This window comes from Bacillus rossius, chromosome 10 (genome assembly GCF_032445375.1).
Source record: "Bacillus rossius redtenbacheri isolate Brsri chromosome 10, Brsri_v3, whole genome shotgun sequence".
NCBI lineage: Eukaryota > Metazoa > Arthropoda > Insecta > Phasmatodea > Bacillidae > Bacillus > Bacillus rossius.
The window spans coordinates 59,898,458-59,924,848 of NC_086337.1; the positions used below are offsets into that span (position 1 = coordinate 59,898,458).

The 26,391-nt window shown below is 40.4% G+C and overlaps 1 protein-coding gene across 1 annotated transcript; it reads left to right on the forward strand.

The window, feature by feature from the left end:
- The first annotated feature begins 1,350 nt into the window (after nt 1-1,350).
- LOC134536290 (maltase 2-like) lies at nt 1,351-25,232 on the forward strand. Its single transcript, XM_063376041.1, has 10 exons — nt 1,351-1,601; nt 3,968-4,147; nt 4,332-4,489; nt 5,982-6,107; nt 8,170-8,408; nt 9,612-9,810; nt 12,833-13,088; nt 14,479-14,674; nt 16,238-16,381; nt 25,067-25,232. The coding sequence occupies exons 1-10, from the start codon at nt 1,445-1,447 to the stop codon at nt 25,134-25,136; spliced, it is 1,725 nt and encodes a 574-aa protein (XP_063232111.1). The 5' UTR covers nt 1,351-1,444; the 3' UTR covers nt 25,137-25,232.
- The last annotated feature ends 1,159 nt before the right edge of the window (nt 25,233-26,391 follow it).

Sequence of the window (26,391 nt, forward strand, 5' to 3'; positions counted from 1 at the left end):
AATTACTTTTTTTTTAATTTTATTCAAATGCAAGTAAAAACAAGGCAATAATCTACGTCTTCATATTTAATTAAATAAGTATTTTTAGAGTAAAATAACCTTTTATGCATCAGCCACAGATCAAAACAAGGTCAGTTATCGATGCAATCAATCAATATATTATTGACACCACTAAGCTCTAGCTGGTAAATAATGAACTAATATAGCATTAGCGAACTCTAGCAGACGACGTGAACAATTTATGACACTAGTGCTCCTAGGAACAAGCATTTAAAAAAAAAGATGGTTATAACACACTCTAGCAGAAGAAATATACAATATGAGACACTAGCGCTTCTAGTAGAAAATATTTAAAACAAAGATGGTTCCTCGGCCTCCTAACATTAAAAAAAAACATGTTTAAATATGTGTTATTTTTTTATATACCTTGTTTAAGTCTTAGTCTTGCATATGTCTCGATGTATGTGGAAGGCGTAAGTCATCCATACAAGAGGTCCGATCTGTCGGTTCGAATGGCCTCCCTTCCGATGTATCATAGACCTTATGAGCTTGAGCCAGAGTGATGCTGGCACACTCTGCGAACAAACAGCAGAAACAAAAATGGCCACCTCCATCAGACAAAAACAAGATGGCTGAAAGTTCTACAACCCACGATGGCGGAAAGTTCTAGAAAACAAAATGTTGGCGGTGATGTAATAATTAAAAATGCCGGAATCCAAGATGGTGGTTTAGGGTCAAGGTCATCCAAGTTGGGCGCAGTGACGTCACATTCTAAGAGGGCATACGGCATCAGGCACCTCACCGCAGGAAGAACTATTATATACTACTAAAGCATATTCCAATCCCATCCATCCGTCCACCTACCAAGAGAACATCATGCAGAAGATATTCGTGAACCTGAGAGTTATATGTCTTAGGAACGAGCAGATATCAGAACAAAGTCAGAAACATCTAATTTTGAAGCAAAAGGGGCAGCTGACTCTTAAATCAGTCGACAGAAACAGTCTGATGTGCTTGCAACAAACAACCACATCACTAAGAGATTTTAGCTATGCCATCTCCACTGTCTAGGTTTTATTATGAATCTAGAGGAAATAGGCAAACCATGGTCGTAACATTAAGTTTTATATGTGGATGCGTATTCATGCACATCAATGTTACAAATTACTTTTAATGTATAAATAAATATGTTGTATTTTTTAATAAGCACTTTAGGTCTCCTTTATTGCTTATCAATAACGATATGAAATAAAATACTTCAAGTGGCAAATAAACAAAATATTTGAAAATTATCACTTTATCTCATAAATACGATAACTTTATCTTGATATAAATATGAACACTTAAAGCAGTTTCAATGTGTAAACACAGTGTTATATAAGTTAGATTTGTCAGTTTCGTGTGAAGCGCTGTACAGGACTCCGTGGACGATACGCTGAGGACAATGAAGTTTTTAATATATTTTTTCTTGTTGGCTACTTCTTTCGCTTTCTTTGCCAGTGGAAAGGATGCACTAGATTGGTGGCAAACTACAGTCCTCTACCAGGTGTATCCGAGATCTTTCAAGGACAGTGATGGAAACGGAGTGGGTGATCTTAAAGGTGAGAATTTACGCTAAGTAAAGTATTTCTCAGAACATTTCATTAGTTATATTGCTATAAGTAAATATATTATTTAAATAAACAAGTTACCGGCACTTAATTCGAGTAAAATGTCACTCACAACCATGGGCGTAGATCCCGGGGGGGCCAGGGGGGCCCGGGCCCCCCCTGGAATTAATGGGCCCCTCCTTGGGGGGGCCCACTTCGTGGTTTTAAAGTTAATGGTGTACACAGCATATATATCAGATTATTATTTACAACGACGACAGACACTTTGACATGCTTTATATTCCTACCTTTGAGTTCCGTAGTTATTTTCCCCTACCCCTTCTGCGAAAGCCATGGTATGGAGTTTTCCAGTGAGAACTTTGAAACCCTTAATTCCTAGAAACCGTTCATTCCAAAGGACGAAGCTAGGGTAGGGTTCCGTTAGCATTTCCTCCCCATTGATACCCACACTACCTTGTCCTCTGAAATGACAGTATTAAAGGTTTCAGGTAGTCTGTTTTTAAAGTGGTTTTGCTCTCGTGTGCGCCAGTCTTCTGCTTTCTTGGCAAACATCAACATGGATAATTTCGTGACGCGGAAGAAACGGAAAACAGAATCTGATTCTCACCTGGTAAGCTTGATTGTTTTATAAGTAGTGACTATTATTTAGGTAATATATTTTATTTAAGTGATTATGTAACGTTATTTTTTCCAGTAAATAAACAACTTAATACTTTAACAGTAATTATAGCAGAATTTAGTTTATTTACGAACTGAAACTTATATACCATTACTGGAATTTTTTTTAGCTCATCTCCATTCTGTAAGGCTAGCTGCTCTGTACGTTACATGTGAATATACAGGGAATAATTTTTTTCCTCGTCAATATGGAATTTAAAATCACTCCCCTTTTATTATCAAACGATAATTTTCACAATTCATGGCCGATAATCACTTTATAACATTTGTTATTTGATAACTGCAACACTGCACGAGTAAACAAAAGTAAGATTGAGAAAGAAGTATTTAAACGTTACACATCCGTATTTAAGTTAATAAGGAAGCAAACGCGTCTCTTTAATAACTAATCAAGCGGTATATTTTAACTAAATAATATTCACTGCCAAAATACTGATTATACTAAAAATAAGCCGAGAAATGTATGTGGTTCAATTAGCTGTAGGATAAATTTCATAGTTCTATCTACGAGATTTTTCATTTGTGTCATTAAGTTTTTTTTTTCTTTTTTACCTGGTTGATGACTTTACTAAATAAAAGAGTCTTTAAGGGTTTTAATATGATTCGATCGTTCATTTGATGTTGATCCGTTTATTAGCTTTGGAGCTTTGGGTTTTTAGGGCGCATCAAAAACTGTGAACAAAGAATTTCACGAACAGCATTTGAATCGCAGTAATTATGTGATGTGGCATAAAAAACCTGACAAAGTGCGAGTCGAACTCGCGCACGAAGGGTTCCGTACCATTATCTATAAAAACGGCAAAAAAAATCATGTCTGTTGAATGGGATTGGGAGCCCCTCTTAAATATTTATTTTATTCTGTTTTAGAATTTCTTGTTATAGCGGCAACAGAAATACATCATTTGTGAAATTTTATTCTGTTTTCACGTTTGTTGTATGGGAGCCCCCTTAAAAATTTGTTTTATTTTAATTTAATCATTTATTTTAAAGTGAATATATAACTAAATATTCTGTGAATATTTCAAGCATCTACCTGTTGCCGTTTTCAATATCAAGCAAAAACGAACAAAAAAATCACGTTGGTTGCATGGGAGCCTCCTTAAATATTTATTTTACTATGTTTTTAGTATTTGTGTCTAACTATCACGGTTCATGAGATACAGCCTGGTGGCAGACGGACAGACAGACGGACGGACAGCGTTATATTCACGTATATTATTTTAATAGATTTTTTCATGGATATTTTATGTATTTAGGTTAGCAAATTATACAAACATGTTTGAGAGATCATTTCTTATAGTCATTAATTAATAATTACTAAAACATATGTTGCTCTGCTTTATTGTTAATATCACTTACGTAAAAATAAAGTGTATAACATACGAGCTTATCATCCAGAGAAGACTTGTTTCGGTTGACCTCTAGCGCAAAATTCTTAAACCACAGAATTCACGGGTCCCCCCTGGAAATCCTACAGATTTGCGCCCATGCTCACAACTAATAAACTGTGAGGCCAGGAAAGAACATTTGGGTGAACTCGGTGGTACAAATCCGATTTCTGTGTCATGTCAAGCGTCGCACAGAAAAAGTCAAAACCCATAACAACAGCCTGTATCCATAAATATAATACATACTTATAATGAATGCACTTTTAATCAAGATGCTTTTATTGTTTTTAGGTATAACACAGAAACTGGATCATCTGAAAGACGCAGGAATCGGTGCATTGTGGTTGTCGCCTATATTTACTTCTCCAGGAGTTGACTTCGGTTACGATATATCGAACTACACTCAGATCGACCCGTTATTCGGGACCATCGAAGATTTGAGAGAGCTTAAATCTGCTGCCGAGAAACTTGGTGAGATATATTTCCAGAAGTTGAACAATTTAAAGAACATAATTTTTTACTATTTTAAGCTTAGTATGAACTAACGGATTGCAAATAAACTTGTATGCTTTATAAATTGCATCTACGTTCATGAGTGCCTCAGAGGTACACAAAATTTCGACTTTTTCTTGAATAAATCCTTCCATGATTTCAGGTTTGAAACTGTTGCTTGATTTGGTACCGAACCATGTGAGTAATGAAAGCGAATGGTTCAAAAAGTCAGTGCAAAAGATCGACCCATACACAGATTACTTTGTTTGGGTGGATCCAAAAAAAGATGAGAATGGCACCAGGCAGCCTCCAAACAACTGGGTAAAAAAAAGGTTTTTGTTTTCCTCTTCATATTTGTTTTTGCTAGCTTTAATAATAACTACATTGTTGTTAACATATCCGTTAAAATTTTTAAACTGTGTAACATATTAGCATACGGGAGGACTTTGTTGGCCAATGATTGATGCCTCATTGTGAGCACACCAAGTCAGCATAGAGAGGCTCGGAGCGCGCTACTTATAGTCATTGGGTGAAACTGCCTTTCCTTCTGATCCCCCCAATTTAGTACAAATGAACTATCAGTTTGCTAGTCCTTGCCTTTTAAAAAACCATCAACATTTCGCAGAAATAATTTAGTCAGTTTAATTACGAAACAAAAAAGCTAGACATGAAGGAAACGAATAAATAATCAATCAGCAAAATAAAGTAAATATGTGTGTTTGATATTAGTAATGATATGGTCCTAGCTAATATTTGCTTGCTTAACTGTGTTTTTGTGTGAGGGAATAAATGTTTTTCAATTTCGTCACAGAGCACACAATCCCACAGACAAATAAACAATTTATCCTGATCAATCTACATTGTTGGTTGATTGGTATGTAGGTATTTCGATGTTTACATCTCTTCAACGAGGTCATTATAGACAATTCAAGTAATGGAATCTGGAGAAAAAATAAGCCCTGTTCCAGCTTTGGCCCTGATTCGGGGACCTGTGGAAGAGTGAGATAAGAATGACTGAGCCGGTACATTTCGAATACACACTTCACTCAGAAATTGATGTTGTGCTTCAAAGGTAACACCAGGTGGAAGCTTTTACGAAACTTTACACAACACTGATTGATAAAAGAGGACGAGATAGGAGTTATAAAGTAAACGTTTTGGTTTCAAACAGCTTGTTGACCATAATTTTCTGTTTTTGGATTTTTTTAAATTTTATCTTTGTTAAAGAATCTTCTTAATATATAAAATATGATGTTGGTATGTGTGTATGACGTTGATAAACACCGACACCGTTTGACCGATTGCCATGAAAGTTGGCACATTGAAGTATTTTTTTATGGAGAAGGTATTTATGCTATCCATATTTTGTAACTCGCCGCTAGATGGCGTTGCAGTGCATCAACATCTACACCGTTCAACCGATCTCCACGAAAAAAATATATATATGAACACGGAGAATGTTTTCACGATATCCATTTTGCTATAACTCGTGGACAATAAATCACCCTGTGTTCAGCCTGGGCAACGCCGAGTACTCCAGATAGTGTATAATTTAATAAAATGCTCTAAGTCAATAGTAAATGACTGCTACAAATAGTTTTCCCTGTGAAGTCACTGGAGTTTAGTATTTAATTAATTTTTTGGGAGTGACTATAATAATGTCAATAAACACAATTTCAATTTTTTTAATCACCTTATGTGTGATTTCTGCTTTAGTGAAGGAAATTTTTTCTGTTATTTATACCAATTTTCCAAATAAATAGAAACTAATACAGCACAATTATGTTCCTACCACTCCCTCTAATATGTGCAGCTGAGTGACTTCGGCGGGTCGGCCTGGGAGTGGCGCGAGGAGAGACAGCAGTACTACCTGCACCAGTTCGCCGTGCAGCAAGCAGACCTCAACTACCGCAACAAACACGTGGTGCAGGAGATCAAGGTGACGTCAGTCTCCCAGGAAAAATCCTTTCACTTGCTGCGAAGACTTCTGCGCATCAGTAACATTTCACTAATAAACAACCGAGAGTGCTCCATCAGTGAAGAAATTTAAACTTAATTTGCACTGATTTACAGTGGTTTTAACCGTTTAAAATTTAAGATTGTGGTACCTGGTATCTGTTTGCCACGAAGCGAGGATGCCTGATCTCTGGCATACATCATTTTAGACAACATTGACTTCTCTTTGTAACAAAACACTATAATTGATCTTGGAAAATATTTTTATTAAGTTAAAAAGACAATGTCATTTTTGTGACCTAAACAATACACAACCTATGACTGAAGACCAGAAAAATTCGCGTTGTCATTTCACTCATGATATTGGTTGCAGTTTACCTGAAGAACTCTAGGTTGATGAGAAAACTTCATCCAAAGAATATACATCTCTCAAGTCAGCATTAAACAGTTTACTTTCACCGGTGTATGTAGATGGCTTTGGAGTCTATCCTATAGGTCGAATAACCCACGAATTTTTCCCGTCCCTAATTATGACTAGTAGAGGTAGATCCTACCAAATCTGAGGATTAGTTTCCGAACAAGATCTCACCTCACAATATTTTGTATTCGCTTTTGGGTCATGGACCCTACCATTGCACAGTATGTTTGACCACCAGGCAGTAACGTGGCCAATAATTTGTCAACCATTGTGGAGAATTAAAAATCAGGGCACTAATATTGTAACCTATTGTCCGTAGTGAGGAGGACATAAAGACAACAATTTTTGCTTGAAAACTTTATTATTGCCAAAAGAATGTTACCTGTAAGATAATATCTCAATTTCAATTAATTCTAACAAACAAGTCTTGGGCTTTACAGCATTTTAACTACACTTAAATTGTTACATGTTACTTTTGAAATTTGGCCATTTGGGGGGGGGGGGGGGTATTATCTCAGTCATCAATTTAATTATAAGGACGTGCTAGAGCCCATTTTGGCTACTTCTTTCGCCAAGCCTCTGCTACCACGCGATAAATGTCTGTACATCAAAATAAATATTTAACTTATCATTGACTGCCACACATGTTAGTGCCCCCTCCATCCCCAACTCGGCCCTTGTTGAGTTTGTACTCATGGAGCCAAATGTTTACCATTGGCTCGGGGCCTTCCGGATCGTGTCTTAAAACATATCGTCCAATCACACAATGGGAAGAAAATCACGGGTGTTTGAGATGTTAGAATCTCTGGCCACAACTCATACTTCGGATAGTTTTACTGACAAATGAGCCTCAAATTCGTTGCTGCACAGCAGCAGATAACCAAAAATCATTACAGTAAAACATATTTTAGCACCAATATATGTTATTCATTTCAATGATAGTAATTTGAACTAATGGATTACCTCATTAAATCAAACATGATTATTTTTCTGTCATTGTTCTGATATTTGTGAGACAAATAAAATATTTATAAAAATTACTCTCCTAAAGAAAAATAAAATCATATAATTATTGGGAAAAAGCAATATTAGGCATTGGAAAAATCCCTCGCTAAATTTAATTTAGGGCGGACTCCAAATTCCTGTACATAGTTGGATAATAGCCACCTCTCCATTCACTGCTGACATGAGAGAAATCCCAACTGTGTTGCCTACAATGCAATAATTCCTTCTTAGGAGGTTTTTCATTGGCTCACTCGCTGTTTTCAAATAAACCCTGAGCCAATTGTAAAAGAATTCAAAAGATTGTATATATATATATATATATATATATATATATATATTTGAATTTCAACCTATCGCGAAATGAAACAGCAAATTTTTTCGGACACTTCTTTGGGGTAAAATGAGCAAATAAGTAGAGCAGAACAGTTGTGAAACATATGTAGCAATATGTCAGCACCACCAACAGAAATTTCTGTATAATAGCATTCTATAACATAGCTCAAAACAGTTCCAAGAGTTGCAGGAATAGTTAAAAGACATCTCTAGCTGGAGTTGCAGATACAAACGTGGTCTGACTCGCAACCAGCCGTGTTGCCATGGTGACGGGTGTCTCCTCCCGCAGGACGTGATGCGCTACTGGCTGGACCAAGGCATGGATGGCTTTCGGGTGGACGCGGTGACCTTCCTGTTCGAGGACGAGCAGTTGCGGGACGAGCCTCTGTCCGGGGACCCGGGGGCCGAGCCGACGGACCAGAGCTACCTCAAGCACGTGTACACGCAGAACCAGCCGGCCACCTTCGACATGGTGCAGCAGTGGCGGGCGCTCCTCGACGAGTACTCGAGCAAGGACCACTCCACCAGGTGCGACTCGCGTCCGTGGAGCACGGGACTGACGTTCCGGAGGGCCGACCGTTCTGACTTTGGTTATCCATGATCTCCCGGAGTCACTTCAGGCGTGGTTCCTCGCCACAGGTCTTGGCCAATTGCTGTCACAGTATTCATGGTTTTTTGAGGTCGCCATCTCTAACGATCTCATCGACGAGAAGTTAAGCCGAAATGTATTTTTAAAAAACTGTCCAATGGCAGACATAGGCGGTATTTAGTGTGTGTGTATGTAGAGAAAAAATATTATTGTTCACATAAGTGTCAGAATGTAAATAAATATATTTACATTGGTCAAAGAAACAAGGCCTTCTCTCATTGGCTTTGGCAACGAAGTGCCAACTCCAACTTTGAGCTCTCAGTGATAAAGATTTTCACTGTGATGATTCTGACTAAGATACAGCTAAACTTAATTTAACCTCAACATCACAATGCTGCCTCGACATGAAAGGAAAACTTTTATGGAGGACTTGTCACCTTTAAATTTAACATAAAATATTAATAATACCATGTGTGTACATGGATACAGTGGCATCACATATGTAATCGATATCCAGATTTCAGGACTGGGCGTATGGAGAGTGTGGCTAGTCCCTGAAGGATGATCCATATTAAGGAATGAGGGCCCCAGCAATGGAGTATTTGTGTATTATAAAGCTGAATGGCCCTCTGCAACTGCATTGTTCACCATGTTTACCAATCGTTCACTGCAACAACCACAAGCCCTACAGACCACGTGCTGTCTTCTCAAGAGACCTCCATCCAGTGGGCTCTGTCTTAGTCTCATCCCTCCCAAGATTTCTTGAGGCCGAGGCCTTTCAGGTCCTCCTCTTGCCAGTCCAAGCCCCGAGGGGGTACTCGTAGCCCTAGATGAGGATTTGGCAGTGGGCAACCAAGCCACCCTGTAAACTCCTTATCAGCACTATCTCACAAAATAAAAGAAGCTATCTCGTGTCTCGTCATCGGTTTGGTAGGAACAGACACACCCAGCATTCATAAGGAAGGGGAACTGGGGGAGGAATCGGCTGTGTACAATATAGTAGGAAGCCATCCCGACATTCGTCTGGAGTGAAGATCAGGGCTTTGGCCACACCGAATATGGAACCTCGATCTCCGAGGTATGAGGCGAGCAATCAAGCATACCACGACATCGTGGCCACTGCACGATGATAACTGTTCCAGGGTCATGTTCACGGAGGCGTACGCGGACCTCGACAACACGTTCAAGTACTACGGCACGAAGGAGCGGCCGGGAGCACACTTCACGTTCAACTTCTTCGTCATCGAGTACATCAAGAACACGTCGACCGCCGACGACTACGAGAACATAACGAGCTTGTGGCTTAAGAACATACCAGCCGGTGATTGGCCCAACTGGGTGGTGAGTGTGTTTTCTTGTAATTTGCATCAACAAATTTCTACTCAAATCATATTCAATTCTCAAAGAATTCAATCAACTGAAAGTCCATGACGTAAATAACACATCGTAACCATGGCTTTCTTTCGTACGAGGGAGTGTAAACTCTTTTTTTATCAATTCTTTCGTTTCGGATATGTTATAAATGTTCTTGAATGTAATATTTTAGGCATTGTATATAGTTGCTTTGGGGATTTCATGGCAATTGTGTGCATTCTAGAAAAGATTTAATTGTTTTTAGAATTTTTATATTCCCTAGTTTGTCCAACAAAAATAAATGGCAACCTTAAAATACATTGCTATAAAAACATTAGGTATTTCAATTGAAACAAATACTGTTTTAACATCGAAAGATTAAATAAAACAAATAAAAACATTTGTGCTTGATTGTCATGTGCGTTAGTACACAGAGAGAGGAATAAAATATTCTTAGGATACACCAATATTTGAAACACGTGTAATTATGCATCGAAAATATACCATGTCGTAAGTGTAATCTAAGATCGAATGATAAGGTTTATGATAGCCACAATATGGCACATATCTCTATTGTAAATATTTATACGATTTTAATCATTCATATTCTAGCATCACATCCAGCTTTACAGTGGAGAGATAAGAAATTTTGTGAAAGTAAGTGAAAGTATGTAAACGTGCATGAAAGTGTATTAATGTACGAAAAAGTATGATCTGTAAATTTATGCCAAAAAATGCGAAAGTATGAAAAGGTGTACGAAAGTATGCAAAATTATGAAGAATTATGCGAAAGCATGCAGAAGTACGTATAAGTATGCGAAAGTTAGGAAAGTATGCTTAGGTATTCGCTGCTGCTCTCAGTGTTAGCAGCAGCACACACGCTTCAGTTCGAAATATGCAATAAGTTACATATTAAGGCGAGACGTTATGAACCAAATGTCTGTCCTGGTAACCGTGGCGCTGCTGGCTGTGGGGAAGGGCTGAGGAGCGCTGGTCGGTGCAGGTGGGGAACCACGACCAGCACCGCGTGGCCAGCCGTGTGGGACCAGGCCTGGTGGACGCCATGAACGCTCTAGCGCTACTGGCTGTGGGGAAAGGCTGACGAGAGCTGGTCGGTGCAGGTGGGGAACAATGACCAGCACCACGTGGCCAGCCGTGTTGGACCAGGCCTGGTGGACGCCATGAACGCTCTGGCGCTACTGGCTGTGGGGAAGGGCTGAGGAGCGCTGGTCGGTGCAGGTGGGGAACCACGACCAGCACCGCGTGGCCAGCCGTGTTGGACCAGGCCTGGTGGACGCCATGAACGCTCTGGTGCTGCTGGCTGTGGGGAAGGGCTGAGGAGCGCTGGTCGGTGCAGTTGGGGAACCACGACCAGCACCGCGTGGCCTGCTGTGTGGGACCGGGCCTGGTCGACGCCATGAACGCTCTGGTGCTGCTGGCTGTGGGGAAAGGCTGACGAGAGCTGGTCGGTGCAGGTGGGGAACCATGACCAGCACCACGTGGCCAGCCGTGTTGGACCAGGCCTGGTGGACGCCATGAACGCTCTGGCGCTACTGGCTGTGGGGAAAGGCTGACGAGCGCTGGTCGGTGCAGGTGGGGAACCACGACCAGCACCGCGTGGCCAGCCATGTTGGACCAGGCCTGGTGGACGCCATGAACGCTCTGGTGCTGCTGGCTGTGGGGAAGGGCTGAGGAGCGCTGGTCGGTGCAGTTGGGGAACCACGACCAGCACCGCGTGGCCAGCCGTGTGGGACCAGGCCTGGTGGACGCCATGAACGCTCTGGCGCTACTGGCTGTGGGGAAAGGCTGACGAGAGCTGGTCGGTGCAGGTGGGGAACCACGACTAGCACCACGTGGCCAGCCGTGTTGGACCAGGCCTGGTGGACGCCATGAACGCTCTGGCGCTGCTGGCTGTGGGGAAAGGCTGACGAGCGCTGGTCGGTGCAGGTGGGGAACCACGACCAGCACCGCGTGGCCAGCCGTGATGGACCAGGCCTGGTGGACGCCATGAACGCTCTGGCGCTACTGGCTGTGGGGAAGGGCTGAGGAGCGCTGGTCGGTGCAGTTGGGGAACCACGACCAGCACCGCGTGGCCAGCCGTGTGGGACCAGGCCTGGTGGACGCCATGAACGCTCTGGCGCTACTGGCTGTGGGGAAAGGCTGACGAGAGCTGGTCGGTGCAGTTGGGGAACCACGACTAGCACCACGTGGCCAGCCGTGTTGGACCAGGCCTGGTGGACGCCATGAACGCTCTGGCGCTGCTGGCTGTGGGGAAAGGCTGACGAGCGCTGGTCGGTGCAGGTGGGGAACCACGACCAGCACCGCGTGGCCAGCCGTGTTGGACCAGGCCTGGTGGACGCCATGAACGCTCTGGTGCTGCTGGCTGTGGGGAAGGGCTGAGGAGCGCTGGTCGGTGCAGGTGGGGAACCACGACCAGCACCGCGTGGCCAGCCGTGATGGACCAGGCCTGGTGGACGCCATGAACGCTCTGGCGCTACTGGCTGTGGGGAAGGGCTGAGGAGCGCTGGTCGGTGCAGTTGGGGAACCACGACCAGCACCGCGTGGCCAGCCGTGTTGGACCGGGCCTGGTCGACGCCATGAACGCTCTGGCGCTACTGGCTGTGGGGAAGGGCTGAGGAGCGCTGGTCGGTGCAGTTGGGGAACCACGACCAGCACCGCGTGGCCAGCCGTGTGGGACTGGGCCTGGTCGACGCCATGAACGCTCTGGCGGTACTGGCTGTGGGGAAGGGCTGAGGAGCGCTGGTCGGTGCAGTTGGGGAACCACGACCAGCACCGCGTGGCCAGCCGTGTGGGACCAGGCCTGGTGGACGCCATGAACGCTCTGGTGCTGCTGGCTGTGGGGAAGGGCTGAGGAGCGCTGGGTCGGTGCAGGTGGGGAAGCACGACCAGCACCGCGTGGCCAGCCGGGTGGGACCGGGCCTGGTCGACGCCATGAACGCTCTGGCGCTGCTGGCTGTGGGGAAGGGCTGAGGAGCGCTGGTCGGTGCAGGTGGGGAACCACGACCAGCACCGGGTGGCCAGCCGTGTGGGACCGGGCCTGGTGGACGCCATGAATGCTCTGGCGCTGCTGATGCCGGGCACCGCCGTCACCTACAACGGCGAGGAGATCGGCATGGAGGACACCTTCATCAGCTGGAACCAGACCGTGGACCCGCAGGGGCTTAACGCCGGCCCTCAGCGCTACCAACTGTTCAGCCGCGACCCGGAGCGCACCCCCTTCCAGTGGGACAACACCACCAGCGCAGGTCGCGTTCTCTCGCACAACTATGGCCCAAGTAGTTCCTAGAGGTCGTCATGCTTGCATTGCTGCATGGATACCACCTAAAACTGATGCTCCATGCCATGTTTTCTGGACACCCAAAACATTGTGTGAGGTGTAGTGTATGCCTTGGGGAAACAGGTTCAAAAAACTGCTTCCCATGGAAGTGACTGAGTTAAACGACGGAATTCTAATTTATGCTTGTTAATCATGGTCAAGCAAAATTTCAGCAATGTTTTTGGGTGTTATAATATTGTAATGGCGATGAAGAAAGTGACTTCAATTATGCCACAGTTTACCAGCTCCTGAAAAATCCTAACTCTATGTAAAAGGTTCAGTGTGTCATCAATTTTGTTTTCCTTTGTAGTGAGTTCCCAGAATGCCAGAATAACGAAAAAAAATATTAATTCAAATTGAACAATAGCAATTGTGCTCATATAGACCAATTATCTGAGTATTGCCATTCACCCTTAACTGGTGGAGCATTTAACACAATCCAGTTTTAATTATTTTTCAGTTACTAGCCACACATTGCAGTAAACATTTATTATTTAATTTTTTAACCCGAGGAAAATAACGGGACATACATAGTTTTGGACAATTTTCGTGCCTTAGTGTAACTGTTAATTACCTGCAGTCGCTCACGTAGAATCAACAACTATTTTCCCCCTGAACTTTTATTGTGAAGCATGTGAATTAATACCAATAATTGGGGGAAATATTTCAAAACCGATTTTATACCAAAATATCATAAATGCAGCATGCAGTGCAACAATCTTTCTTAAAATTACAATTAACTAGTACTATATGCCGATGGATATTTATGTAAAAATCTTTATAAGGTGCAAAGCATTTACTTACAAAAATGTACACTCTTGTTCCACACTGAGATGAAAATCTCCTTATAAAAAACCTGCTTGCCCATTTCACTTATGGGCAGAGTTTTACAAATATTTCCACTATCGTAAAACTACTTGACAGTTTTCTTTCGGGTAGTCCAGGTTTTACTGTGTCTGCTAAATTTATATTTAGGTGATTGTTTAAATGGATAATATGGATACTTTTAAGTAATTATTATATAGTAAAATCATATACAAGAGCATCAAAATATATAAGGCATTTTTTGTCGGGTGGGAAAACAATCATACAGTCACAATTTAAAGTACCATACTTGTACACAGCTTGCCTTGCATGTATAGAGAAGAACAATCTGTGTGAATAATCATACCAAAAGACATTCAATTATTTTTACCATAACTAGCCAAACAACAAATTCTTATTTTAATACATGTATATATGTAAACAGCAGTAGCATATTGTGATTCGTGGTCAACCAATTACAGGTTGTTTTACTTACTTGTCCATTGCTTTGGTAGGTTTCTCGACCAGTAATACCACATGGCTGCCAGTAAACTCTAACTACAAATGGCTGAATCTCCAGAAACAACAAGAGGATGAAGACAGTCACTACAAGGTGTACAAGCAGCTGGTGCAGTTAAGGAAGACCAAGACGATACAGCGAGGGACAACTCACACTGCCGCCGTGACACAACAAGTGTTCGCATTCGTCAGGTAGGACATACACATTCGATTATACGAGCTAGCTTTAGCTCGGTGTGGGGGTCAGAAAAACTGACTTCAATTAGGTTCACGGTCATGTCGTCTAGGGCATAAATATATTTAGCAATAATTAGTTTGTAAACTTTCCTTCACTAAAGACTTCTGGCATGAGGCAATGATGAAAATTCGTCTCTAAATTTAAAAAAAGATAATTATTATATCTCGTTCATAAACATGAATAGTTAGCAACAAGACATTATTATTATTATTATTATTATTATTTCATGCCTGTTTAAAAAGTATTCCGATAATCCTACCTGCTCTCACGAAGACTATTCGGGCTGGATATTTGAAGGGACACATTTTGCTGTAGCTCATTAGGGACAGAAACGCAAATTGGAAATTGAAGTTCAAATGACTGAGTGAATATCGAGTAGTTAGAAAACTTATGTAGTGTGGTTGTTGATGAAGCTGCTTGCAAAACAGGTTTTTCTGAAGCCAAGAAAACTGAAGGGGTAAGGGCAAGTGTGAAAGCTACAGGACCTAAAAAAATCATCACATCACAAGAAATGAAGACCACAACTTGAAATAATGTAGTATGATACCCAAGCAGGCAGAAATGGTACACAATGAGGGGTTTTCTTCTAACCAATATATTTTGCACAATAAGAGAATTTCTGCAATCAAATTATTCATAAATTTATGTTTATATATTTAAAATTGCAAGCTCTAAAATTAACAAAATGCCTGCAAACAGACTGTTTCCGACATCCCTCGGGTTCTGCTAATATTAGAGGCTGAAGTCCACTAGCGTTCAACTGATGTTTTATAAACTTCGGTCTTGTTGTTTGCTTGATGTGTTGTAAGCAGCCTTTGTCGACAGCTGCACTATAGTGGTTACCTCACTACAAGGCATTCGACTGCTTTCATTATCCAGACAAAGTCAAGGACCAGAATAAAAACATCATTAAACATTCCTACCAACTTCTTCATGACAAATATTCTTCAAGTCATGCAGTTAGTCTGGATTCGAGTTTCCGAGGATCATGTGGGAAGGCAACATGGTGGGTGCACCAAACGATAGTGCGTTACAAATTCAAGGCAATGCCATCTATTGACGGAGTTCTAAACTGAACTGTTATTAGCACCTTTAGTTCGCTATCAGCCGCGATCTTCACCAAGCGAATGGGTTTCGCAAAGAAGGATAGTAAGTTGCAAGATCTTACGATATTATGACCATGTGGCAGATCTAATGAAATGAGAAATACTTACTGTTTTTGTCTATGACCTACCTCCTACGATTTTCTATTATAAAACTGAATTTACCCCTTTTTCCCTCTATTAGGGATGGAATTTCATTATTTTATGTAGTATGTGTCTCTCTCAGGCTCATAAACTGTCTTTATGCAAAAAAAAAATCATGTCTATCCGTTGCTCCGTTGCTACGTGAAAGTAGGACAAACAGACAAACACACTTCCGCATCTATAATATAAGTAGAGATACGCTTGGTATTAAATTGTCATGTTTCTGTTGTAACTCTCGCCGCATCGCTGAGACGGGGGATGTGTGCTCAGGGCTCTGGACGGCGAGGTCACCTACATCGTCGCCATGAACGTGGGCAACTCCTCCGCCACGGTGGACCTCACCAGGTCCTTCTCGGGGCTGCCGGCCACCGCGACCGTCGTGGTGGCTAGCGTTGGGTCCACGTTGGTCAGAGGGTAAGACACGTGTCTTGTGAGAACAGGGGAGGTATCTGGACTGGAATATCACATGAACATGTGTAACCATAGAACTGATGGATGCTTCTGCTGTGTCCCTCTGGTATGAGGATGAAGCGATGACTGAATTGTTGAAGAAACCCACCTGCTCAATGTAAAGTCCCGTTTCCCGTTGGAAAAGAAAATCCAGTTTTGACCCCAATGGGAATCGAGCCTGGATTCTGGATCACCCTTGACGGAAAGTGAGTGATCTGACCACTCAAATGCTGTTGCCCTTGAAGATCAGATAATTTCTTGAATTTTCAAGACATAAGTAATATTTTGCAATTCATTGTTCAGTATTAAAATTTTTGCCACTGTGCTGTTAGATTGTTAATCGTTAAAACTTATAAATATAGTTAAATTAGCAACATATGGTAAGCCTACGTTTACACAAATTCGTAGTCTTTAAACTTGAGTGTCTTTTATCATTTCAATTAATTTTTTCAGAATCAATAACCAGAAGATGATTTTACTCTTGAGTTTAAAAATATTTTTTAATGAAATTCATTTTTTGTAGTAGATCACTGGGCTGCAACATTTGTCTTATGTAACACAAATTCTCTAACATTACTGGTGAGATCAGATGGGACAATGAGCAGAAACGTGTTTTTATAATGACTGAGATTACAGCTGTTATATTAGGCGATGTTAGTCTACATCGCTCACCAAAGCCTATCATTTACAACCCAGGTGTTGTGGCCGGCAGGGCCACATTTTTACTTGTAATTTATTTTTGTTGCTGGTCTCTAGTTTTATATGGTTTTTTATTTCACGTATTTTTACGCCTTTTTTAATTAATGTTAATTTATCTGTAAATTTTTTTTAAATTATATTTGTTTCTGTTAATTAGTTATACGCCTTTTGGTAGCTATCGATTATGAGTTTAAGAACATCGATTGTGTTTCACGTAAATACCACTTGGCGAGCGCCCGGCAGTTGGCTGATGACGTCAGACATTCGGCTTGCCGGGAAGAAAAAATCAGCTGGGGCCGGGAGAAGTGTTTGTGCCGAGCGACCGTCGAGGACAGAGCCATGTGACGGCGCGGACTGGTGTGCCGGACGGCAACGGGCGGCGAAGAGTATAGGGGTGGAGGCTCCACGCTGGGTGACAGGGCAATGGTTTGCCCTGTGATACTGGACTTATCAAGGTAAAGAGAGGCCGCAATTTTGATTTTTACCCTCGTGGTGCTGCACTGGTTTTTGGCAAACCTAGTGAACTGTGTATTTTCCCATACTAAATTTTATTTGGACGGAACTTTTATTAGCCAGTTTGGTGAAGAGGCCCATTTGTTTCACACGTTGTTCCAGTGTGGGATTTTTTTAAAAGGTCGCCCGTTTGCCTGTAGTTGCAATAAAAGTATAAGTTTGGAAGAAACGAACATTTTGCAATTTGTTTTTGAGACTTTGTCATCGGAATTGGCATACGTAAAGTTGGCATTTAGCTAATATATCAGCTTGTGCAGTATTATTAAATGTATGCGATCGGTATTGGACTACATGCGCAGCCTGATGTTGGTTGGTGCGGCCATTCTACGTTTTTATAAAATCATTGGCAAGTTAATAAAGAAGTAAGACTTTGTTTGAAGCTGATGATAAATACTTCTGTGGTAACATGGTTATGTTACGTGAAGAGTTTTTGCTACATTTCCCTTAAAAATAAGATAATTTTTTTTTGATCATCGTTCACGCCTTTGTGAATTCGTACCTATGGCCCGGCGTGGCATTAGACTCTGGAGTTGGTGAGGAAGGTCAGGAAGCCAGCGTACACCTAGGATATTAACTTTGTTTTTTTGGCAAGTCTTTAGCAACGAACATCTGAAGAAAGACTAAACCGTTGATTGAGAGTTTAAGAACTTTATTTAAATAAATTTTTTGTACTTCAGTTTTATTATTGTAGAATTTTTTATATATTTGTATTGATTGTCTTGTTTGTTTTTTTGGTATTAGGGCAGTCAGTAAATTTTGATATTTTATAGTGGCCACGCCTCACGCCCTTATATTTTTTTATACTTGTTGTTATCAGTATTTATATTTTTACGATTTTTTAAAGGTTATTGTTAGTATCGCAAATGGGGATAAGATGCTGCCATTATTAACGTCAGCTTTTGTAACTAAGCTTGTATGGTTATGTATAGTAAAAATTATTTTTGCAAATTTCTATTTTTTAATAACATACGTCCAAAGTCTTGCCTCTTGTTTGTTTAATGGTTACTCTGCTATTATATCCTTTGAATTTTTTGGCCTGACCCCTGGGCAGTGGTGTGGGGAATTTATATTGTTTAGCTTTTTATGCCTGGTTTTAATATTTATTTTTTCCTTTCGCGCCCAGAGTGAGTCGGGGACGCAACCCCTCTTCCAATTAAGGAGGGAGAAGGGTTACAACCTGCGCCACTCTGCTTGGCAGAGACTTTGGACTTTTGCGATTTTGCTGACTTTTTTGATTTTTTTAATAATGGCAGTTTCTTGGATTTATAAACTTCCCAAAGAACAGGTTTACGCTAATTTGCAAGCAGCGGGAGTAGAGAGTGGTCTGGAGGATGGCATTGATACCTTACGCAGGAAATTAAGTACCCACATTAAAGAAGGGAGGGAAAAACCTGTTGAGGAAAATGTGGAGAATTCGGAGATCAGCCAAGTAAATTCATTGAATACTGCTATGCAAAGTAAATTGCTTTTTAAGGAACTGGATAGGTTGCCATCTTTATGCTCCGGTGGGCCAAGAGATTTAATAAAGTTTTGCTTGGGGGTAGATAGTTTTAAAACTAATTGTTGTTTACAAAATGAGCAAGAATTGTTAAGGTGTATTTCGACTAAATGTAGCGGGATCGCTAGAGACGTGATTACGTCAGGTATAAATAAGTCTGTTGGATGGTCGGTAGTGAAAGAGAATTTGTGGGAATATTTTTGCCCTAAGAGGGTGAAGGACGATCTAATTAAGGAATTGATTTTCCGTTTTCAACGGGAAAATGAAAGCACCTTAGAATTTATACAGGATATTAGAAATCACGTTAATATATTTGGTCTGCAGTTAGATGATCACCGTTTTGTAGCTATTATTTTGGAAAATCTAAATCCTGCCATCAGACACGAATGCGCATTTATTGGCAGACCTAATAGTGTGGAGGAACTCAACACTTGGGCTATCCAGGTTGATAATATTTTTTACGCTAAATGTGAATTCGATAAGTGTAAAGGCAAAATCAATTTTAAACCGGTTTGTTTTAAAACGCCGGGTAATGAAAAAATTGATAAGACTTGTTTTAAGTGTAATAAGGTAGGGCATTTTGCTAAGGATTGCTCGGTTTCGGAGGTTAATAAATTTGTTTGTGGTTTTTGTGGCAAATATGGTCATTTAGAAAAATTTTGCTTTAAAAAGAAACCGGAGCAGGAAAGACACAAGACATGTTTTAGGTGTGGCAGCATGGACCATTTGATAAAAAAATGTAATCGCAAGAAAAAATTAGTTTGTGGTTTTTGTAATAAAGATGGTCATAATAGCGGGAAATGTAATTTCCGTAAGGAAGTTAAGAAATATCGATTTAACAATAAGCATAGTTTGGCGGTCATTCAGGCAAAAAGAGGTTTATGTGTCAAAGTTTGGTTGTATGATCGTGAGATAGAAGCTTTACTTGATACGGGGGCTAGTTGTAGTTTCATCCAGCAGAAATTTTTGAGTAATTTGGTGCGCGATCATAAATTTTTGAAAACTAAGATCGTAAGTAGTCAAGGCATTAATGTGGCCATGGCGGACGGGCAAAAGGTTCAGGTAAAGGTGAAAGTATTTTTACATTTTAAATTGGAACATTTATCTTGGACACGTGAATTCTGGGTAATGCCCGATTTGATCCATGAAGTAGTTTTGGGAATGGATTTTTTAAAAGATAGTAAGGCTATAATAGTGTGCGGCGAGAAAGTAATGAGGTTCGATTTTAATGATAAAATTAAGATAAAATTGTGGGAGAATAAAAAAAAAGAAAGGTGGTTTGTGGTGGTATCGAAGGGTTAGAGCAAAGGTTGGGTGAGAAGGAAAAATTGCAGATACAGCAATTAAGCGAGGAATATAAGGATGTTATCACTACTAAAATTGGCAAATGTACGCTAATGCCATACAAGATCGTGCTGGTAGATGAAACCCCTATTAAATGTGTGCCGTATCAATGTGCACCGCCTAAAATGAAAGCCTTTCGAGAAATTATTAATGATTTACTTGATAATAAGGTAATAGTCCCTTCTAAATCCAATTTTGCCTCACCGGCCTTTTTAGTAGATAAGAAAAATAAGGGCAAATATCGTTTGGTCCTTGACTATCGCCTCCTTAATGACAGGGTAAAACTAGATCCGTTTCCCATGCCTAAAGTTGAAATTGTTTTGCAATATTTGGGAAAAGCCAAGTTTTTTACGGTGCTTGATTTGAACTCGGCGTTTCATCAATGTGAATTAGAAGCAAGTAGTCAGAAATTTACCGGGTTTGTCACTCCTTGGGGGCACTTTGAATGGACTAGAGTGCCTTTTGGGGTGAATTTTGGGGCCCAATGTTTGTCACGAATTTTAGGGCACATATTACAAGAATATCAGTATAAATTTGTAATAAGTTTCTTGGATGATATTTGTGTTTTTTCAAATAGTTTTGAAGAACATATAGAACATATAAGAAAAGTACTTGAGAAACTAAAGGGAGCCGGCTTTACCGTAAATCCGGAAAAAATAGTTTGGGCCCGTAGCGAGATAAAATTTTTAGGATACATAATCCGAGAAGGTGAATTGGTCATGGACCAAGATAAGATAAACCCCATAGTTAATTTCCCGGCCCCCCGTAATGTTAAGGGAGTGATGCGCTTTTTAGGAATGCTTGGTTATTTTTCCCGTTTTATACCGAATTACGCTAACCTATGCGCGCCTTTAAATAATTTGAAAAGGAAAGATGTTAAGTTTGTATGGGGGGAAGAGGAAGAACAGGCCTTTAGGAATTTAAAGAAAGCCATAGCTCAACCCCCCATTTTAATACTTCCGGATTTTGAGCAAAAATTTATTGTGCAAGTGGACGCTTCGGGAGTAGGTCTGGGGGCGGTTTTGTTGCAAGAACGTGAGGGAGGTTTAAAACCTGTTATGTATGCTAGTAAATCCCTAAATAAGCACGAGTTAAAATACAGTGTATATGAGAAGGAAGCATTAGCGTGCATATTTGCGTTGGAGAGATTTGAGAGTTTTCTTGAACATGAGAAATTTGAATTATGGACTGACAACCAGGCTTTGACATGGCTTTTTTCCCACCCGCGGCAACTAGGGAAAATAGGGCGGTGGATCATGCGGTTGACGCGTTTTCGTTTTGACCTCAAACATATGAAAGGACAGGATAATGTAGTGGCCGATGCCTTATCGCGCATGTTTGATGAACATGAGTTTCAGTGTAAAGACGAAATGAGAACTGAAGACAAGGAAGAATGTAACATCCTGAGGGAATTCCCTCAAGGATTTATTGATTTGCGCGAAATACAAAAAGAGGATCCTGAGACTAAAGATTTAATAACGCGTTTGGGACAGGATACTACTATAGACTTAGGAATGAAAGACGGGCTTTTGTGTTGGATGAAAGATGGAGAACATAAAGTTTTTGTTCCTAAGGGGGTAAGGAAAATGATAATGCGGTATTACCATGATTCTAATATAGGCGCGCATGGCGGAATCGAAAAAACTATAGATAAAATCTCTAAAGAATTTTTTTGGCCAGGTTTGAAAAAAGACGTAAAAGATCATGTTTTAAGCTGTGAAGATTGCCAGCGCGCTAAGCAATCTAGACATAGTAAGATAGGTAAATACTCTGTTGAAGCTCTGACTAGACCTTGGGAAAGGGTTTATTTGGACATTTTTGGGCCCCTACCTAGATCATTAGGGGGGAATAATTGCTTACTTATAGCGGTAGATGGTTTTTCTAAATTTTGTTTTTTTTTTGCCTTTGCGTAATATGAAAAGCGAGAATATTATTAAGGCTTTAGAAACTAAAGTGTGGGGTTTGTTTGGTAGCCCGGAGCAAGTAGTATCAGATAATGCTACATATTTTAAGAGTAAGTGTTTTGAAGTGATGTGTTTAGATTGGGGTATAAAACATATTACTACCAGCCCCTATTATCCCAACCCTAATTTGGTTGAAAGGGTGAATAAAAATGTCAAAGTGGCCCTCACGATTTTTCATCAACGTAACCAACGGAAGTGGGACAGTGTTATCCACGTATTAAATTTAGCTTTTAACATGACCATACACAGTGGTACTAAATTCACACCATCGGAAATTTTTTTGGGAAGAAATGTACCCCATCCTTTACTAAATTGTTGGGGTTTGCGTCCAGCCCTTTTGGAAACCCGAAGCCCCCGTTTGTTGGAAAAAATGTGGGAAGAAGCAGCCGAAAATCTGCAAAAGGTTAGAAAGAAAATGAGTAAGTTTTATAATAAGGGGCGAGTGGATAATGTATTTAAAATTGGTGATGAAGTGCTATGCAGACAATTTGTTTTGAGTGACAAAGTAGGGTATCAGAGCTCTAAGTTAGAGAATAAGTATGATGGACCGTATAAGATTGTAAAGATTTTAGGGCCGGTTACTGTCTTGTTGGAAGAAGTTGAAAGAAATAATAAGGTAAAAAAGGCCCATGTTAGTCATTTGAAAATGTTTGTAAGGCGGAGTTCCTAAAATGAATGTGGATGACCCTTTTAGGGTGAATATGGCTAAATATTTTTATTTTTATTTTATTTGGAACTTACTCTGGTATGTTTTTTTTTTATAATTTGTAGTTGTGGTTATTTTTAAAATTTTCTTTGCTGTTTAAATTTTTTTTTGTTCAAGGCGGAGGTTGTGGCCGGCAGGGCCACATTTTTACTTGTAATTTATTTTTGTTGCTGGTCTCTAGTTTTATATGGTTTTTTATTTCACGTATTTTTACGCCTTTTTTAATTAATGTTAATTTATCTGTAAATTTTTTTTAAATTATATTTGTTTCTGTTAATTAGTTATACGCATTTTGGTAGCTATCGATTATGAGTTTAAGAACATCGATTGTGTTTCACGTAAATACCACTTGGCGAGCGCCCGGCGGTTGGCTGATGACGTCAGACATTCGGCTTGCCGGGAAGAAAAAATCAGCTGGGGCCGGGAGAAGTGTTTGTGCCGAGCGACCGTCGAGGACAGAGCCATGTGACGGCGCGGACTGGTGTGCCGGACGGCAACGGGCGGCGAAGAGTATAGGGGTGGAGGCTCCACGCTGGGTGACAGGGCAATGGTTTGCCCTGTGATACTGGACTTATCAAGGTAAAGAGAGGCCGCAATTTTGATTTTTACCCTCGTGGTGCTGCACTGGTTTTTGGCAAACCTAGTGAACTGTGTATTTTCCCATACTAAATTTTATTTGGACGGAACTTTTATTAGCCAGTTTGGTGAAGAGGCCCATTTGTTTCACACGTTGTTCCAGTGTGGGATTTTTTTAAAAGGTCGCCCGTTTGCCTGTAGTTGCAATAAAAGTATAAGTTTGGAAGAAACGAACATTTTGCAATTTGTTTTTGAGACTTTGTCATCGGAATTGGCATACGTAAAGTTGGCATTTAGCTAATATATCAGCTTGTGCAGTATTATTAAATGTATGCGATCGGTATTGGACTACATGCGCAGCCTGATGTTGGTTGGTGCGGCCATTCTACGTTTTTATAAAATCATTGGCAAGTTAATAAAGAAGTAAGACTTTGTTTGAAGCTGATGATAAATACTTCTGTGGTAACATGGTTATGTTACGTGAAGAGTTTTTGCTACATTTCCCTTAAAAATAAGATAATTTTTTTTTGATCATCGTTCACGCCTTTGTGAATTCGTACCTATGGCCCGGCGTGGCATTAGACTCTGGAGTTGGTGAGGAAGGTCAGGAAGCCAGCGTACGCCTAGGATATTAACTTTGTTTTTTTGGCAAGTCTTTAGCAACGAACATCTGAAGAAAGACTAAACCGTTGATTGAGAGTTTAAGAACTTTATTTAAATAAATTTTTTGTACTTCAGTTTTATTATTGTAGAATTTTTTATATATTTGTATTGATTGTCTTGTTTGTTTTTTTGGTATTAGGGCAGTCAGTAAATTTTGATATTTTATAGTGGCCACGCCTCACGCCCTTATATTTTTTTATACTTGTTGTTATCAGTATTTATATTTTTACGATTTTTTAAAGGTTATTGTTAGTATCGCAAATGGGGATAAGATGCTGCCATTATTAACGTCAGCTTTTGTAACTAAGCTTGTATGGTTATGTATAGTAAAAATTATTTTTGCAAATTTCTATTTTTTAATAACATACGTCCAAAGTCTTGCCTCTTGTTTGTTTAATGGTTACTCTGCTATTATATCCTTTGAATTTTTTGGCCTGACCCCTGGGCAGTGGTGTGGGGAATTTATATTGTTTAGCTTTTTATGCCTGGTTTTAATATTTATTTTTTCCCTTCGCGCCCAGAGTGAGTCGGGGACGCAACCCCTCTTCCAATTAAGGAGGAAGAAGGGTTACAGTGTGTTGGATAGTTCCTTCAACAAGCGTATCAAACATTAGAGTAGGATAACTCACTCTTCATGTTGATGAATGTAAACAATGATGTTGTGGCCATGTTAATTCTTTTTCCAGGACGAACCAAACCACTTCAGCCCTCACGCTCGCTGCGAAGGGTTTTGTGGCGCTCGAAGGAAGAACATGAGCTGAGAAGCTGCAGCACGTACGAAGCTTGGTGCACTTGTAATAGACATCATGAATTAATAAAGAGTATTAATGCAAATATATTTACTAAAAAAAATTATTTTTATTTTGTTAGTAAATTACATTGAAGTATCTTTATTCAGGCACATTCCGGACCACGGCATAGTGGTTTGCATGACTATCGAACATCACTCTAGTTTCAACCGTAATAAGAGTATAGTACTTATGGTACCTAAAGCAAGTCGTGATGAACTGCTCTAGAGAAATATAAATGTATAGATTAGCGCTGTTGTTCAGAACTGTCTCTCTCGTGTCGTGTTGCGGCCCGCTGGAAAAGGGGAACCTCTGAGTCCCGACACAGCAACCCCAGTCCACCCGGGGTCCTGCTTGGTGCCGGACTACAGGGTGTGCCGACCACTGGATGCAAGCTTAAAGACCTGTCCCGGTGTACCTACCCGAGTTAAGACAGGAAAGTGGTTTCTCAATATTTAGTTAACATATGAATTGTAGACAGTTGCCATCTTCAACGCCCGCCACGTGCAGCATGCTACACTCATGGGGGGGGGGGCAGATCGCAGGCTGCAGGTGACATTTGAAACAGCACTGTGGCTTTCACTTAGACGAGGCTGCAAACTTAGTGGACAACTGCATAGCCTACTAACAAATGGTTCGGCACGCTGGAATAATCGCTTGGAATTAATGGATTTCAGAATAAAAAGGCACATTTTACTTATTTTCATCTAATTTTAGTTTTCTGTGGAAAATTACACTAGTCTAGGCATCTGTACATTTAATTATTATTGCGTAAATAAAATTTTTGATTATCTAGGTGACTGAGCTTCACTCTGCAGAATCAAAATTAAATTACTTCATAGTACATGAAAATTATGTATAGCTGTTTTTAAAATATTCTCGTTTTATAGCATAATATAGTACAATATATTTTCTATGCACTAAACGAGACACAAATTTACTTACGCCAAGAGAAGAAACAGTCAGAAAAAAACACATTTTAACAGGAATAAAAATTTCATTTACCCATATCATTTTTATTTGCAAACAAATTGGTTTGGGATGTACCGGTACATACATACAACAAAATAAACTTAAGAGATGAACTAGTTTCATGAGTAAAGAATTATTTTTTCAAAAACCTTTAAATATCTAGGTTATTATAGACAATGAGCCCTTTATTTCAGCGTAAGTACATCAGAAGTTCTTTGTCATTCTTTTCCGTCCACCAATATTTTCATAAT